Below are 13,847 nucleotides of genomic sequence, written 5' to 3'. Positions count from 1 at the left end.
CGAATCATTTTAACGATTCAATGAACAATCACTTTGTTTTCTGAATGAATCAGCCGTTTGAACCATAGACTTCATATAGATAGACGCCCTATCGACCGCTACTGCCTACTGGCGCGGGCGAGCCGTGGGGCCGCCATCTTAGACCGGTCACCCGCTCCACTCAGTGTAATCTGTATGGCAGGTGCAATGAGCTGTCAGCGCATTTAATTAATCATACCTCACTGAATACCGAACTGATTTTCACGCGGGTTTGTTTGCTGCAAAGGTCATTCATGTAGCTATTATACAGGACACATGGTTCGGCGTATTTTAATATTCATAGTAGGCTTAACAGTAATATAATATTCTGATATAAGATATAAAGTGACCAGACGTCCAAAATCAAAATATGTGATGTAGGATATAAGCTATTTTATAAATCACACACTATAAATATGATAAAGAAGCAGAAACAGATAGTTGCAGTAAAGTAAGATATTTTAATAAGTTGAAGAAACGTGTGTGTTTTACATTTACATTGCTTCCTGATATCACGTGCGCAAACACAAATAACCTATATTTATATATATATAAAACAGTTATGTCCGGTCGAACAATGTATGAATTAACTTAAGATTGGATTGCGGTAAAAGTAAGTTTCGTGCCTCTTACAAGTGCTTTCGAACTTCTTTCTGATCTGAATGGTATGTGGAAAACACTTGAGTTGAGGGAGGGAGAAAACACGCAACTGAATGCCTTTTCAAGCGTCTCAATACTTGAAAAACCACAGGAAACTACTTTTAAACACGAAATTACTTGATTTACAGAGGGTCTATTGGCACGTTTATAAACGTTAACGTTACCTGAGGTAATTTTCCTGGACCTTTTTACAGAAGGTAAAAGTCGCCGTAATCTTTACTGACATTGTCCAAAATGATTACTGAGATGGCACATTCGGACGGGACTAAAATAACCGAGAAGCTCTTGTAATTATTACTTTACCCCACCTCTCCATGTCAGGTGAACACCGGCTGGTGCAGTAAACATTGCCTAGCTAACGTTAGCTGGCTACGATATCAGTACAGTAATATCAAAGATCCTTGCTCCTTCTCAATTATCTGGTAATATTCTATTCACAAAATACAACCAATAGTACGGTAATGTTAAAAGTAATCCCCCGGGCCCTATTTGCGATGGTCCGCCGATTAGAACAGGAAAATACTCCACAGTGCTCTAGCATCTTAACTGCTGCCACACAACGAAACTAGGAACACGACCGGTTTAAGATGGCGGACACATTTCTCAGTGCCCAGCGGCCAATAGGGCATCTAGTCTCTATATAATATCTATGGTTTGAACAAATCGGTTGAATAAATGACTCCAACAACTCGCTTATTAAGACAGTGACTTGCCGCCACCTACTGGTGGTTTTAGTTTCATATTTAAAGTATTCTTTAATTAAAACATTAAAAAACTGTACAGTAAATCATTAAATCATTTTAAAATATCATCTAATTATTATCGACAAAACGTTGAAAATATCGAGACATATTTTTGTCAATATTGCGCACCCCTAATGTACGGTATTCATTTTGATTTCTTCAGGTCTTAAAAAGGTCTTAAAAAGCCTTAAATTTGACTTTAAAAATTGTGCAGGTACCCTGTAATACTCTAATGAGAGTTAGTAGACATGTAGGTGCAATTTTACTTGTAGACAACTGAATGTCTGTTGGGAGGAGCATTTTACTATTAAGATTTGAATAGTAAAATGTAAGTTATATCATTATGTCATTGCTTAATTTGACGTCAGAGATGGGTCTAATAGTTGTTTTCATTAGTTTTTTCTTCATTTCAGGAAAAGCTCCAGAACGTCTTTGCCTCAGGATCTGGAAGGCTACGAAGGGACTTTTCAGCTGCTGTTCCGGTAGTGCTGTGACTGAACCATCGTCACCTTCTCCAGATCACTCCGGCGTCAAGCCAAATAATGGTAAATCATTATTTCTCCAACATTAACATCTAACCCTAACGGTCAACTAATACTCTACTAATACTCTAATGAGAGTTAGTAGACATGTGCAGTGTTACTTATAGACCAATTATAGGTTTGTAAACATCCGGGATGCGTGCGCATCGTGGTTGCAGAAAGACCCGTTTAACAGCTGATCCTTACACGGATACGGATAAGAATAATACTAATAGCTCGATTTAAAACATTTTATATTTAATTTTCGTAATGTTCTCCGCATATTTGTTTGACCACTTTTGGTCCCGACATGCGCAGTAGAACCTGCGTGACGCCGTGTGACGTAGGGTGATAATTCCCCTATAGACTTATAGAATGTCTTAAAGGGACCAAAATAAAGTGAAACCAATTTTTTCCAACATTCATCTGACATTTTCGGAACATTCCGAGAACATTCAAAAGTAACGTTCCAATAATGAAAAATTATAAAATAGAATGTTCCTTTAACCAAGATAAAACATTTTTGAAACGTTGAAAAAACTGGATGTTTTGAACGTTCAGGGAACATTTAGAAATAATGTTTTCTTAATTGAGTGGGAATGTTAGCAAAATGTTCTCAATAAGGCATGAGCTCGATGGCTGTCTGACACACACCAGAAACACACGCACAGAAAGCCGCTTCACAGACAGCATACGATCCAGAAAAGAATTCAATTTCACCACTTATTTCTCTTGAATTGTCAAAAACATGCAAAATTGTCAAAATGGCTGTCGTGCCGAGTATTACAGAGTCAGTTATGTCATAAATAAGACATTGCTATGCATTTAATAAATGTGTTTAATAAAATATATCTATATTTAGATATGGCCCATATGATCTTTACCATTACAAGAACTGAGCCACATGTGCCAGAGTTGGCCAAATGAAGCCTGGAAATGTATGTTTTCTTTTTAATTAAAGATCAGATAAAATAAGAAAAATAACTTTAGCGTTGAATCGGAATCACCTCGTAATCGTGATAATAGTGAAATAAAATTACTATTAATATTGTGAAATAATATGTTGGGACATTTATGCAGGCATTAAGCAGAAGTCAGGTGGATAGCGTGAACAATTCCCATTACTTTAGATTTGTAACTTTACAGATAAGATTTGAATAGTAAAATGTAAGTTATAGAATTATGTCATTGCTTAATTTGACGTCAGAGATGGGTTTAATAGTTGTTTTCATTAGTTTTTTCTTCATTTCAGAAAAAGCTCCAGAACGTATGAAGAAACCTGGTCGTTTCCAGAAGCGCTGGAAGGGTTTTTTCAGCAGCTCAAGAAATGTTGTGGAGCCTTTTATTCCTCCAGCAGATCCTGTTCCTGAACCATCATCGTCACCTGCTTCAGATCACTCCGGCGTCAAGCCAAATAATGGTAAATCATTATTTCTCCATCATCATTTTAAACAGTATTATCTTGTTTTCCACTCAAAATAAGGCTTGTTTTTACAGAATATTAAAATTATTTCCCCCATTATAAAATTATTTTCTCGACCAGCGCTGACATTTTTTAAATAAAACAATGGATCTAGCAACAGACACTCTACTGACTATAAGTAACTTTTCAACTACATGTCAACTTATTCTAACCCTACTAGGGCTGGGATAAACGATTATTTTTTAAACGATTAATCTAGCGATTATTTTTTCGATGCATCGATTAATCTAACGATTCATTTTTCCAGTCCGATTCGATTCGATTATCGATTATCTCCCCAATCCCCATTAATTGACTAATAGCAATTTATACATGTTAATTTACATATCTGAATGAAAAAAACATGAATTCCTTAACATTGCAATATATGTTTATTGCTCTTAAAATTCCAAAATAAAAGACTATACAAGTGCACAGTAATGCATTCTTAGTCAGAGGTAGCATTCAATAAAACCTTAAAGCCTTGAAAACACATAGCTTACTGAAACAAGCTTACTGAACACATAGGGCCTAGCTTACTGAAACAAGCTTACTGAACACATAGGGCCTAGCTTACTGAAACAAGCTTACTGAACACATAGGGCCTAGCTTACTGAAACAAGCTTACTGAACACATAGGGCCTAGCTTACTGAAAAAAAAGTTCTTCTTTCAGATGAAAATAACAACAACTTGATGTCTAGTATTCAATAAAAAAATAAAAAGGTCACCCAAAATACTTGTTTAGAGCAATTGAAAGAATACAGTAACCAATGTAAACTTGAGGGCTTTAAGCTAATACAGAGAGTGCTTTTCCAACAAAAAATAAATATAAATGAACAGTGGGAGCCAGCAGCCTGTCATGGCGTCCTTCCTGAACCAACAGAATTGAACATTTATGTTGAAAACGCATAGTCCTAGCTTACTGAAAAAAGTGCATATTTTAATTCTTCATTCACATAAAAATAACAACAACGTATAGTAATACACTCTGCCACTCACCTTTTTCTTAAAAAATAAATAAAAATACTAATAAAAAAAAGTACTTAACTAGAATTTAATAAATGGAACATTATTGTAAAGTGTTACCGATTTGTTATACACCGATTCAGACGCCTCGTGAGTTCAGTGTTGGACAGATCAGTTGTTTTAACCATTCATTGAAGTGAATCGGTTCAAATGAGTCATTAGTTCGCGAATCGGACGTGTCATTAGTGGACGTGTAGCCTACGGCAAGCGTTGTGTGATTATCCCGGCAGTTTATTTTTTACCACAATTCACACTCCGCGGTAATTCAAGAGAAAAAAATCTCCGAATGCTCCACGTGAAACTTTGGTCTTCCGTCCTTTTTCTATCGTGTCTAATGATTTTGATTAATATGCACGAGGGAGAGAGAGAGAGCAAGACAGCGCTCGTGTTGTTTGAAGACGGTGAGTGTGCGCGCGCGCGGCCGGGGCTCTCTCTCGTACTTATATGAGCCCTGTCAAGCGCAGTCAGTCATTCTATTCTACATCACTCACCGATCAAATAAGGCTTTGGCGGCCGCCCCCCAAAAAATTCAATGCAGGAAAACCCCTGGATGGATAGAATGATGGCCATCGCGTATCAGCGCACTTAAGGTACACACTGTGAAGTAATTTGCACACGTTTTTTTGAGAAATGAAAACAGGTCGACGAATCGACACGCATATTTTGCGTCTACGTATTTTTTGCATCGACGTCATCGATGACTTCGACGCGTTGTCCCAGCCCTAAACCCTACCAGTCTACTAATACTCTACTAATACTCTACTAATACTCTACTAATACTCTAATGAGAGTTAGTCGACATGTAGGTGCAATGTTACTTATAGACAACTGAATGTCTGTTGGAGGAGCATCACAATAAAGAGTTTGCAGATATTAAGCAGAGACTTTGTTACACTATTAAGATTTGAATAGTAAAATGTAAGTTATATCATTATGTCATTGCTTAATTTGACGTCAGAGATGGGTCTAATAGTTGTTTTCATTTGTTTTTTCTTCATTTCAGAAAAAGCTCCAGAATGTATCTTGGAGGATACGAAGGGTGTTTTCAGCAGCTCTTCCAGTGATGCTGTGACTGTTGTGGAGCCTTTTTTTCCTGAACCATCATCGTCACCTGGTTCAGATCACTCCGGCGTCAAGCCAAATAATGGTAAATCATTATTTCTCCATCATTATTTTAAACAGTATTATCTTGTTTTCCACTCAAAATAAGGCTTGTTTTTACAGAATATTAAAATGATTTCCCCCATTATAAAATTATTTTCTCGACCAGCGCTGACATTTTTTAAATAAAGTCTACTAATACTCTACTAATACTCTATTGAGAGTTAGTCGACATGTAGGTGCAGTGTTTCTGATAGACTTATAGAATGTCTTAAAGGGACCAAAATAAAGTGAAACCAAAGTAACAATTTGATGTGACCACTGACATTGATAATTAATATAATAAATAATAAATAATAGTAAAAACAGTTTTTGATATCTGAAATGTTCCATCATCAGGCCGCTCCGGATCCCGGAGAACTGTTTCCACAGATTCCTCTCCGGGCATCACGCCATCCTCATCTTGGTCCCTCCCTGAGGCCAATGTCGAGAGAGGAAGTAGAGAGTCGTTGAATCTGTGCAGCCGAGGCTCAGACAGCGTCGAGGGGAGCTGGAGTAGCGGTGGATGGGAAAGCCCAAGCGAAAAGGGTTTGTCCAGGTCCAACAGCCTCGAAGGGTTTCTGTGTCCTCCGCTGCCGGGTCAAGTTCCTGTCGAGCCAACAGAGACATCAACTGGCCGAACTGCTCAGGGTGCCGTGGAGGCTTCTCCTGTGAACGAGAGCTCAACAGGTGAGACTGAAATAAGGCTTGGCAGTGCAAAGTCTACAGATAGAGATTTAGCTATTTCATGCATAACTGAGTCAAGTTTTTAACACGTCCGATCACATTTACTGTTGCTCGACCAGCACTGATATTTTTCAAATAAAACAATGAATCTAGCAAGCTAATAATTGTCTCATATTTTTCTGTTTGTTTTTCAGTGTCCTTTGAGTCTCTCTATAACGTGGAACAGTTAATTGGATCCGGAGGATTTGGCAGAGTGTTCCTGGGAACACGCAAATTTGATGGCAAAAAGGTAAATCTTACTGAATTGCACAAACATTTTGCTCTTGCATGCATCAAAACACATTTAAAACAATTTACAGATGGTTTAATACTTAATACAAAGCCAGGTGCTTGAAAACTGTTACTGTTATTGAAACTGTTTTTTTTTGTGTTTTTTTTGTGCAGGTTGCCATCAAGCGGATGCTCAAGAATGACAATGATCGTTATCTTTATATTGTAAGTTGGCCAAAACCTGAATGTGTATTGAGTTGTTTAAGTGCAGATTACTGTAGTTAATACACCCGTAGGAAGCATTAGGTATAAATGTGATCAACAAATAAGCCTAGAGGCACCAAATAACTTTGAGCTGAAAAGGCTCTTTTGAACGCATCTAAAAAGATCAAAGAATAGTACATTTCAAAATGATGTTTTCTTCAGATTTTTACCCAGCTAACCTTCTGTCTGCTTCTTCTCTCTAGCCTGGGAATCCCAAACCTCTCGTCACAGAAGTGGCGCTGCTGATGATGATGAGGCAAGAACCCATAAGCCCCTTCGTCATACAACTGTACGAGTGGTTTGAACATCCTAAAGAATTCACTCTGGTTATGGAGTATCCGGGGCACTGCGAGAGCTTGTTTGACATAATCTATCGTCAACCTTGGAGTGACTGGTTCTCACGGGTCGTCATGAGACAGGCTGTGCGGGCAGTGCTACACTGCATCCATCATGGTGTTTTCCATAGTGACATTCATCCACAGAATGTCCTGTTTGAGAAAGACACGCTAGATCTCAAGCTGATAGACTTTGGCTGCGGTCAGCTATTTAGTAGTGAAGGCTACGAGAGAAACAGATACAGGGGTGAGCATTTTGGGAGTGTGGAAACCTGAAGGTAGTGACTTACAAATTTTTTGATGATGCTTTAAAAAAAAAGCTCAACAATGTGCAAATGTCTTCCTTACAGGAGTTCCGGATTACTGCCCACCTGAAGTCTTTACAGAACCTCGATTCCACGCCGTCCCTGCAAACGTCTGGTCTCTAGGAGTGGTGCTGTACGAGTTGTCGAACACATGTCTTCCTTTTCGTGATAGAACGGAAATCACAAAGGCCGAAGTTACATTTCAGAACCCCAACTTATCCAAACGTGAGTGAATAATGATGATAACATGGATAAACACACATAAAGCAAACGAGTTGTACAGAAAGTTAAAGGTTGTAGTGTGTCAGAATTTTTATATATACTGTAGCTCAACGTACACCGAGAGCATCGCTGTTTTCAAAAATGCCAGGTCACATGGTCATGACTAACCAGCTCTCTCCTTATTAAAATGTGTACAGACTGCAGGGATCTGATTGGACAGTGTCTAGCTCGCGATCCAGCTGAACGCCCCAGCTTAGAGCAGATGTTACAACATCAATGGTTTGTTCGTACACAACGCTAGATTGGAGAAGCTGAGGAGATTCACTCGATCAGTTTCAGGTGTGTGGAAGTGTAACAAGCAGAGTAGGATTATTATCTTTTGTCTTAAATTCTGGATTATTTGTAGTGAGATTTTCAAATTTGTGTTCATTGTAATGTTCTTGTTATAGTCAAATCACCTTCATTTATATAGCGCTTGATACTGTATAATAATGGTAAATCATTATTTCTCCAACATTATTTTTAAAAGTATTATCTTGTTTTCCACTAAAAAATAAGGCTTGTTTTTACAGAATATTAAAATGATTTCCCCCATTATAATATTATTTTCTCGACCAGCGCTGACAATTTTTAAATAAAACAATGCATCTAGCAACAGACACTCTACTGACTATAAGTAACTTTTCAACTACATGTCAACTTATTCTAACCCTCTACTAATACTCTACTAATACTCTAATGAGAGTTAGTCGACATGTAGGTGCAATGTTTCTTATAGACTTATAGAATGTCTTAAAGGGACCAAAATAAAGTGAAACCAAAGTAACAATTTGATGTGACCACTGACATTGATCATTAATATAATAAAAAAATAATAATAATAAAAACAGTTTTTGATATCTGAAATGTTCCATCCTCAGGCTGCTCCAGAACTGTTTCCACAGATTCCTCTCCGGGCATCACGCCATCCTCATCTTGGTCCTCACCCTGGTCCTCACCCCCCCCTGAGGCCCATGTCGAGAGAGGAAGTAGAGAGTCGTTGAATCTGTGCAGCCGAGGCTCGGACAGCGTCGAGGGGAGCTGGAGTAGCGGTGGATGGGAGAGCCCAAGCGAAAAGAGTTTGTCCAGGTCCAACAGCCTCGAAGGGTTTCTGTGTCCTCCGCTGCCGGGTCAAGTTCCTGTCGAGCCAACAGAGACATCAACTGGCCGAACTGCTCAGGGTGCCGTGGAGGCTTCTCCTGTGAACGAGAGCTCAACAGGTGAGACTGAAATAAGGCTTGGCAGTGCAAAGTCTACAGATAGAGATTTAGCTATTTCATGCATAACTGAGTCAAGTTTTTAACACGTCCGATCACATTTACTGTTGCTCGACCAGCACTGATATTTTTAAAATAAAACAATGAATCTAGCAAGCTAATAATTGTCTCATATTTTTCTGTTTGTTTTTCAGAGTCCTTTGAGTCTCTCTATAACGTGGAAAAGTTCATTGGATCCGGAGGATTTGGCAGAGTGTTCCTGGGAACACGCAAATTTGATGGCAAAAAGGTAAATCTTACTGAATTGTACAAACATTTTGCTCTTGCATGCATCAAAACACATTTAAAACAATTTACAGATGGTTTAATACTTAATACAAGGCCAGGTGTATTGATTGATACGCAAGATTGACAATGATCGTTATCTTTATATTGTAAGTTGGCCAAAACCTGAATGTGTATTGAGTTGTTTAAGTGCAGATTACTTTAGTTAATACACCCGTAGGAAGCATTAGGTATAAATGTGATCAACAAATAAGCCTAGAGGCACCAAATAATACTCACTAATAAATAATAAATAAAACACCTAATACTCTACTAATACTCTAATGAGAGTTAGTAGACATGTGCAGTGTTACTTATAGACTTATAGAATGTCTTAAAGGGACCAAAATAAAGTGAAACCAAAGTAACAATTTGATGTGACCACTGACATTGATCATTAATATTATTAAAAAATAAAAAAATAAAAAAACAGTTTTTGATATCTGAAATGTTCCATCCTCAGGCTGCTCCAGATCCTGGAAAACTGCTTCCACAGATGTTTCTCCGGGCATCACATCTGCCATCGCTGCACTGACGAGAATGTCTCCCAAGCGTTGGGCTGGATGTAATAATCCACATAGCCTCTCTCTATTTACTCCCGAAATCTGAACCGCTGAAGACGAGGTGGATTAAGTTTGTTTTTGAAGAAAATGCTCCCTCAACTCTACCAAAATTGCTCGAATCATTTTACACCGGACAGCTTTTTGAATGAGGCTCAGTATAAAGCAGGTTTTGCAAAAAAATGGCTCCTGAAGGATGTAGCAGTGCCAACTGTTCGTGATCCAGCTACACATCTAGAAGTATGTATTACGCGTTGGTTTTCCAAATTGCCTTTGAATTTGTCAAGTTCATAATAACATGTTAGACTTATAAAGTTTGTGATAGCACCATGAGTCCAGCTATGTTGTTATTTTTTTATCGCGCTGATAGTGGAATCTTTATTTGTTAAGGACAGCACATCAGAACAGAGCAGCCAAACCAGAGATGTTGCTTGCCAGACAGACGCAAAACCGCTGACCAAGTCTGTTGGTACTCAGTCATCAATGAAGACGTTTCATGTTCGCTACAGGAGTTCAGGTATGTTTATGTATTACATGATACTGCTTATACAGAGGACCTATAACTAGTCTTGTTACACAATAAGTGTCACATAACAGTAACACACAACTACTTTGTATATTACAGGTGTCCAGACGACAGATACAGTTTCAGACATTGACAGTTTGTCACCAGCAGCTGGTTTAAAGGTCCCATGACATGAAATTTTCACTTTCTGAGGTTTTTTAACATTAATATGAGTTCCCCTAGCCTGTATATGGTCCCCAAGTTTCTAGAAATTTCAATCGGTGTAAATCAAGCTTTTGCTATCTTTCTCTGCCTTTGAGAAAATGGAGGCTCATACGCGCTGATCTTGAATCTCCTCTTTATGACGTCATAAGGAGGAAATGTTACCTCCCCTGTTTGCCCGCCCAGAGAATATTTTCCGCCCATGAGAAAATGCGCTAGGAAGTAGGAACGCGCGCGCGCGATTTTAGTTTGTCCACGAGAGATATCATGGCTTTTGAGCGAGCGAAGCATAATAATTGCTCAATAATTGGATATACAAATGAACACCGAAGGGTCAAATACAGAGCTGGGCTTGCTGAACGTCTGAAACTAAAGTCTGGATCACTCTCTTTGGCTCAGCTACACACCTCGGACAAGTAAGTCAACTAATGATATATAAGTGTGTTGCTTTACTGTTTATGGTTACCTAGATTGTTACACGTAGAATGTGGCTGTAACATTAGCTATGCAGCTATGCAGTTTATGTGTGTGAATACACACACTGTAACGCGAGTGTTGTACACTTCTTTGTTATTTGGATAACCGTTTTCCTGTTGGTTATATGGCGCGCGCGATCGATATCCGCATTTCAAGATCGCAGAGCTTGATGTAATTGTAATAAGATAAATACAGACGTTACAGATCTCTCATGAAAAGGCAACAGTAGGTTAGCATTAGCTACATGATAATAACTGTAAACCATCCGAATAAAGTACTGTATCCAGACATAATATTTTAAACTAACCATTCGGAAACGTCCTGCTGGAGCCGCTGAGTTGCAACTTCTTCATCCGTTGCTTCTCCATCCGGATCAGATTCTGGGTCAAACTGAAATGCTTGAAAGACTGCGTGTCTTCGTGCCATTGCAGTATCCAACGTAAACATGCACGCCACGGTACCGTTGTGCAAGATGGTCAAGGCCACACCCACCCTCCACCTTGCGCCGCCTTTCTCCTCCTTATTAGTATTTAAAGCTACAGACACCGAAACGGCCTGTCTGAAGGAAGCTCATTCTGGGACCGGCTTGTAGTGGCTATAATTCTGCACCGAGGCTGAATTTTTGGGAAGAGATTTCAGATACAGTACTAGGGACCACTAAGGCCTATATTAAAGCCTACAAAAAGTAGCATGTCATGGGACCTTTTAATATTTAGGACCTCTACACCTATAAAGTGGCCATCAAAGAGACCTCGTGTGGAACTGGAGGAAGAGGATGACGAAGAAACCCTAATGGACACATCATCTGTAGTAGCACCTGAAGAGCAAGATTATACATTTGATCCAGCAGAGACGGACACAACTTTAACGGAGACAGCAGACATGTCGTAAGTTTCAAAACTGTGCATTTGTTTTAGAACAGGGGTGTCAAACTGAGTTCCTTGTTGGCCACAGCACTGCAGAGTTTACCTCTAATCATTATTAAACACACCTGAGGCAGCTAATCAACTCTCTAAGGCTCATTAAAAAAGTGGTGTTATTATTTTATTATAAATTATTAAAAGAATTTTATTATTTTTATTATTATTATATTTTGTTACTTTTGTATTTAATATTTGTTAACCAGTACGAGTTTTTGTTTCTTAGTGCTCAAGCAAAATGGCAAAATGAGACGCTAGATCGCCTGAGTGAAAGGGAAAGGGTCATCGTTGGAGGTGACATGAGGGCTGACTCACCAGGTACATAGTTGTAAATAAGAAGGATGCATGGATGCTCGGGTATTTTCCGGATCATGAAGCATAACATGCATAGGTAGTATCTAACTGAATTCAATGCACTCGTGGTAATAATGCTTTGTGTAATATTACTTTCAAAGGCCACTCTGCAAAGTTTGGAAGCTATACATTGATGGACCTTCAGACCAACACCGTTGTGGACACACCAGAGCTGGTTCAGGTGGGAGAGAAGAAATATCAGTATTTAAAAAAATTACATTTTGAGAAGTTTAAAACTTCTGGTTTGTCTAAGATGATTGTTTCGTTCCCTATACTTGTCTATTTCAGAGTAACGAAGTGGGAGGAAGCTACCACATGGAAAAAGGATTACAGAGGAGCCTTGCCCTGTTGGAAGCTCGTGGTGTTACTCTGGAGTGTATTGTAACTGACCGCCGAATTACAGGGGGTACTGGGGGGTACTATACCCCCCAATGAAGACCCAGTAGGGGACAGAAATATCAGTTTTGGGGGGGTCAGATAATTTTTCTGATATTGTGAAAAAATATAATTACAGTTACAATACAAGTCAACTCCTATTTTCACTGTAGGAACATTTTAATGTAAAGCGATTTCAGACACCCCTATTGTGGACCGTACCATTTTTAACCACCGTGGCGATAGAGAACGACTTCAACTTCTCAAGCAAGTGTCAACGTTGAATGACAAAACGCTAGTTTCAGAAAGTATCATTCTTTTCAACATTCCTTATTTGTATATTCAAAAATATTTAAAATAATCTAATTTAATAGTTATAATTTTTCAATGTAAATGATTTAATTTTATTGGTAACAGCCTAGTGTCTAATTATTTTAATTGAATATATTTATCAAATTTAAGAATTTGAAATGAAAGATGGAGCATACATTTAATAAAATTAGGGGAAAATGCCCTTTATAAAGGTACAAAAAATGATTCTGAGTGTTTTCAAACAGTGATGTAATGAAACATTGACAATTTAAGCTTGAAGGGAGTAAAGCCTCTGTTTAGGCTATTAAGGAAATTTAATTTTGCCAAAAGAAGAACTTTTATTTTAAATAAATGTTCATTTTAAATCAGCCTACTTCAGTGTGATGTTACCATATTATCATGCTTAACACTAAGAATTTGAATAATTGTAATGTGATGATCAGATGCAGATCTAAATCAAAGAATATAGGCGGTTTGCGGGTGGATTTTTTATTTTTAAGGCGAGACACTACAGGTGAATAGGGTAAAATGTTTAAATAATAGATATCACCATGAAACTTCCTCAGTTGATTACTTACACAAGTATATAAAAAAATTTATTACAAGTTTTAGAAATGTATATGTTTAATTATGCTAATTAGGCATTATCTCATTAAATATGTACGATTTTGCATATATTTTCGGTAGATAGATCTGAACATATGATAAAGCCAGATGCAAAATTATTTTTTCATTTTGTTTACACACAAGATGAAAATAAAAACTCGGAGGGATTTCAGGATATATGCTTTCATTACCTAGGAAATTAAAATATACTGTCCATAGCCTTAAAAAATCGATTTTCACCTTTTTTTTTTTATTAAAATGTCACATAAATCAGGCCAGGAA

At 38.0% G+C, this 13,847-nt stretch overlaps 1 protein-coding gene across 1 annotated transcript; it reads left to right on the top strand.

The window, feature by feature from the left end:
* The first annotated feature begins 10,700 nt into the window (after positions 1-10,700).
* Positions 10,701-13,515, top strand: LOC309510112 (uncharacterized protein). Its single transcript, XM_082191196.1, has 4 exons — positions 10,701-11,885; positions 12,145-12,236; positions 12,374-12,453; positions 12,561-13,515. The coding sequence occupies exons 1-4, from the start codon at positions 11,689-11,691 to the stop codon at positions 12,705-12,707; spliced, it is 516 nt and encodes a 171-aa protein (XP_082047322.1). The 5' UTR covers positions 10,701-11,688; the 3' UTR covers positions 12,708-13,515.
* The last annotated feature ends 332 nt before the right edge of the window (positions 13,516-13,847 follow it).

The sequence above is a fragment of the Leuciscus leuciscus genome (genome assembly GCF_965113295.1).
Source record: "Leuciscus leuciscus genome assembly, contig: SUPER_11_unloc_2, whole genome shotgun sequence".
Taxonomy (NCBI): Eukaryota; Metazoa; Chordata; class Actinopteri; order Cypriniformes; family Leuciscidae; genus Leuciscus; species Leuciscus leuciscus.
The sequence above is the reverse complement of the archived record's forward strand: the minus strand, read 5'-3'. Positions and strand labels throughout refer to the sequence as shown.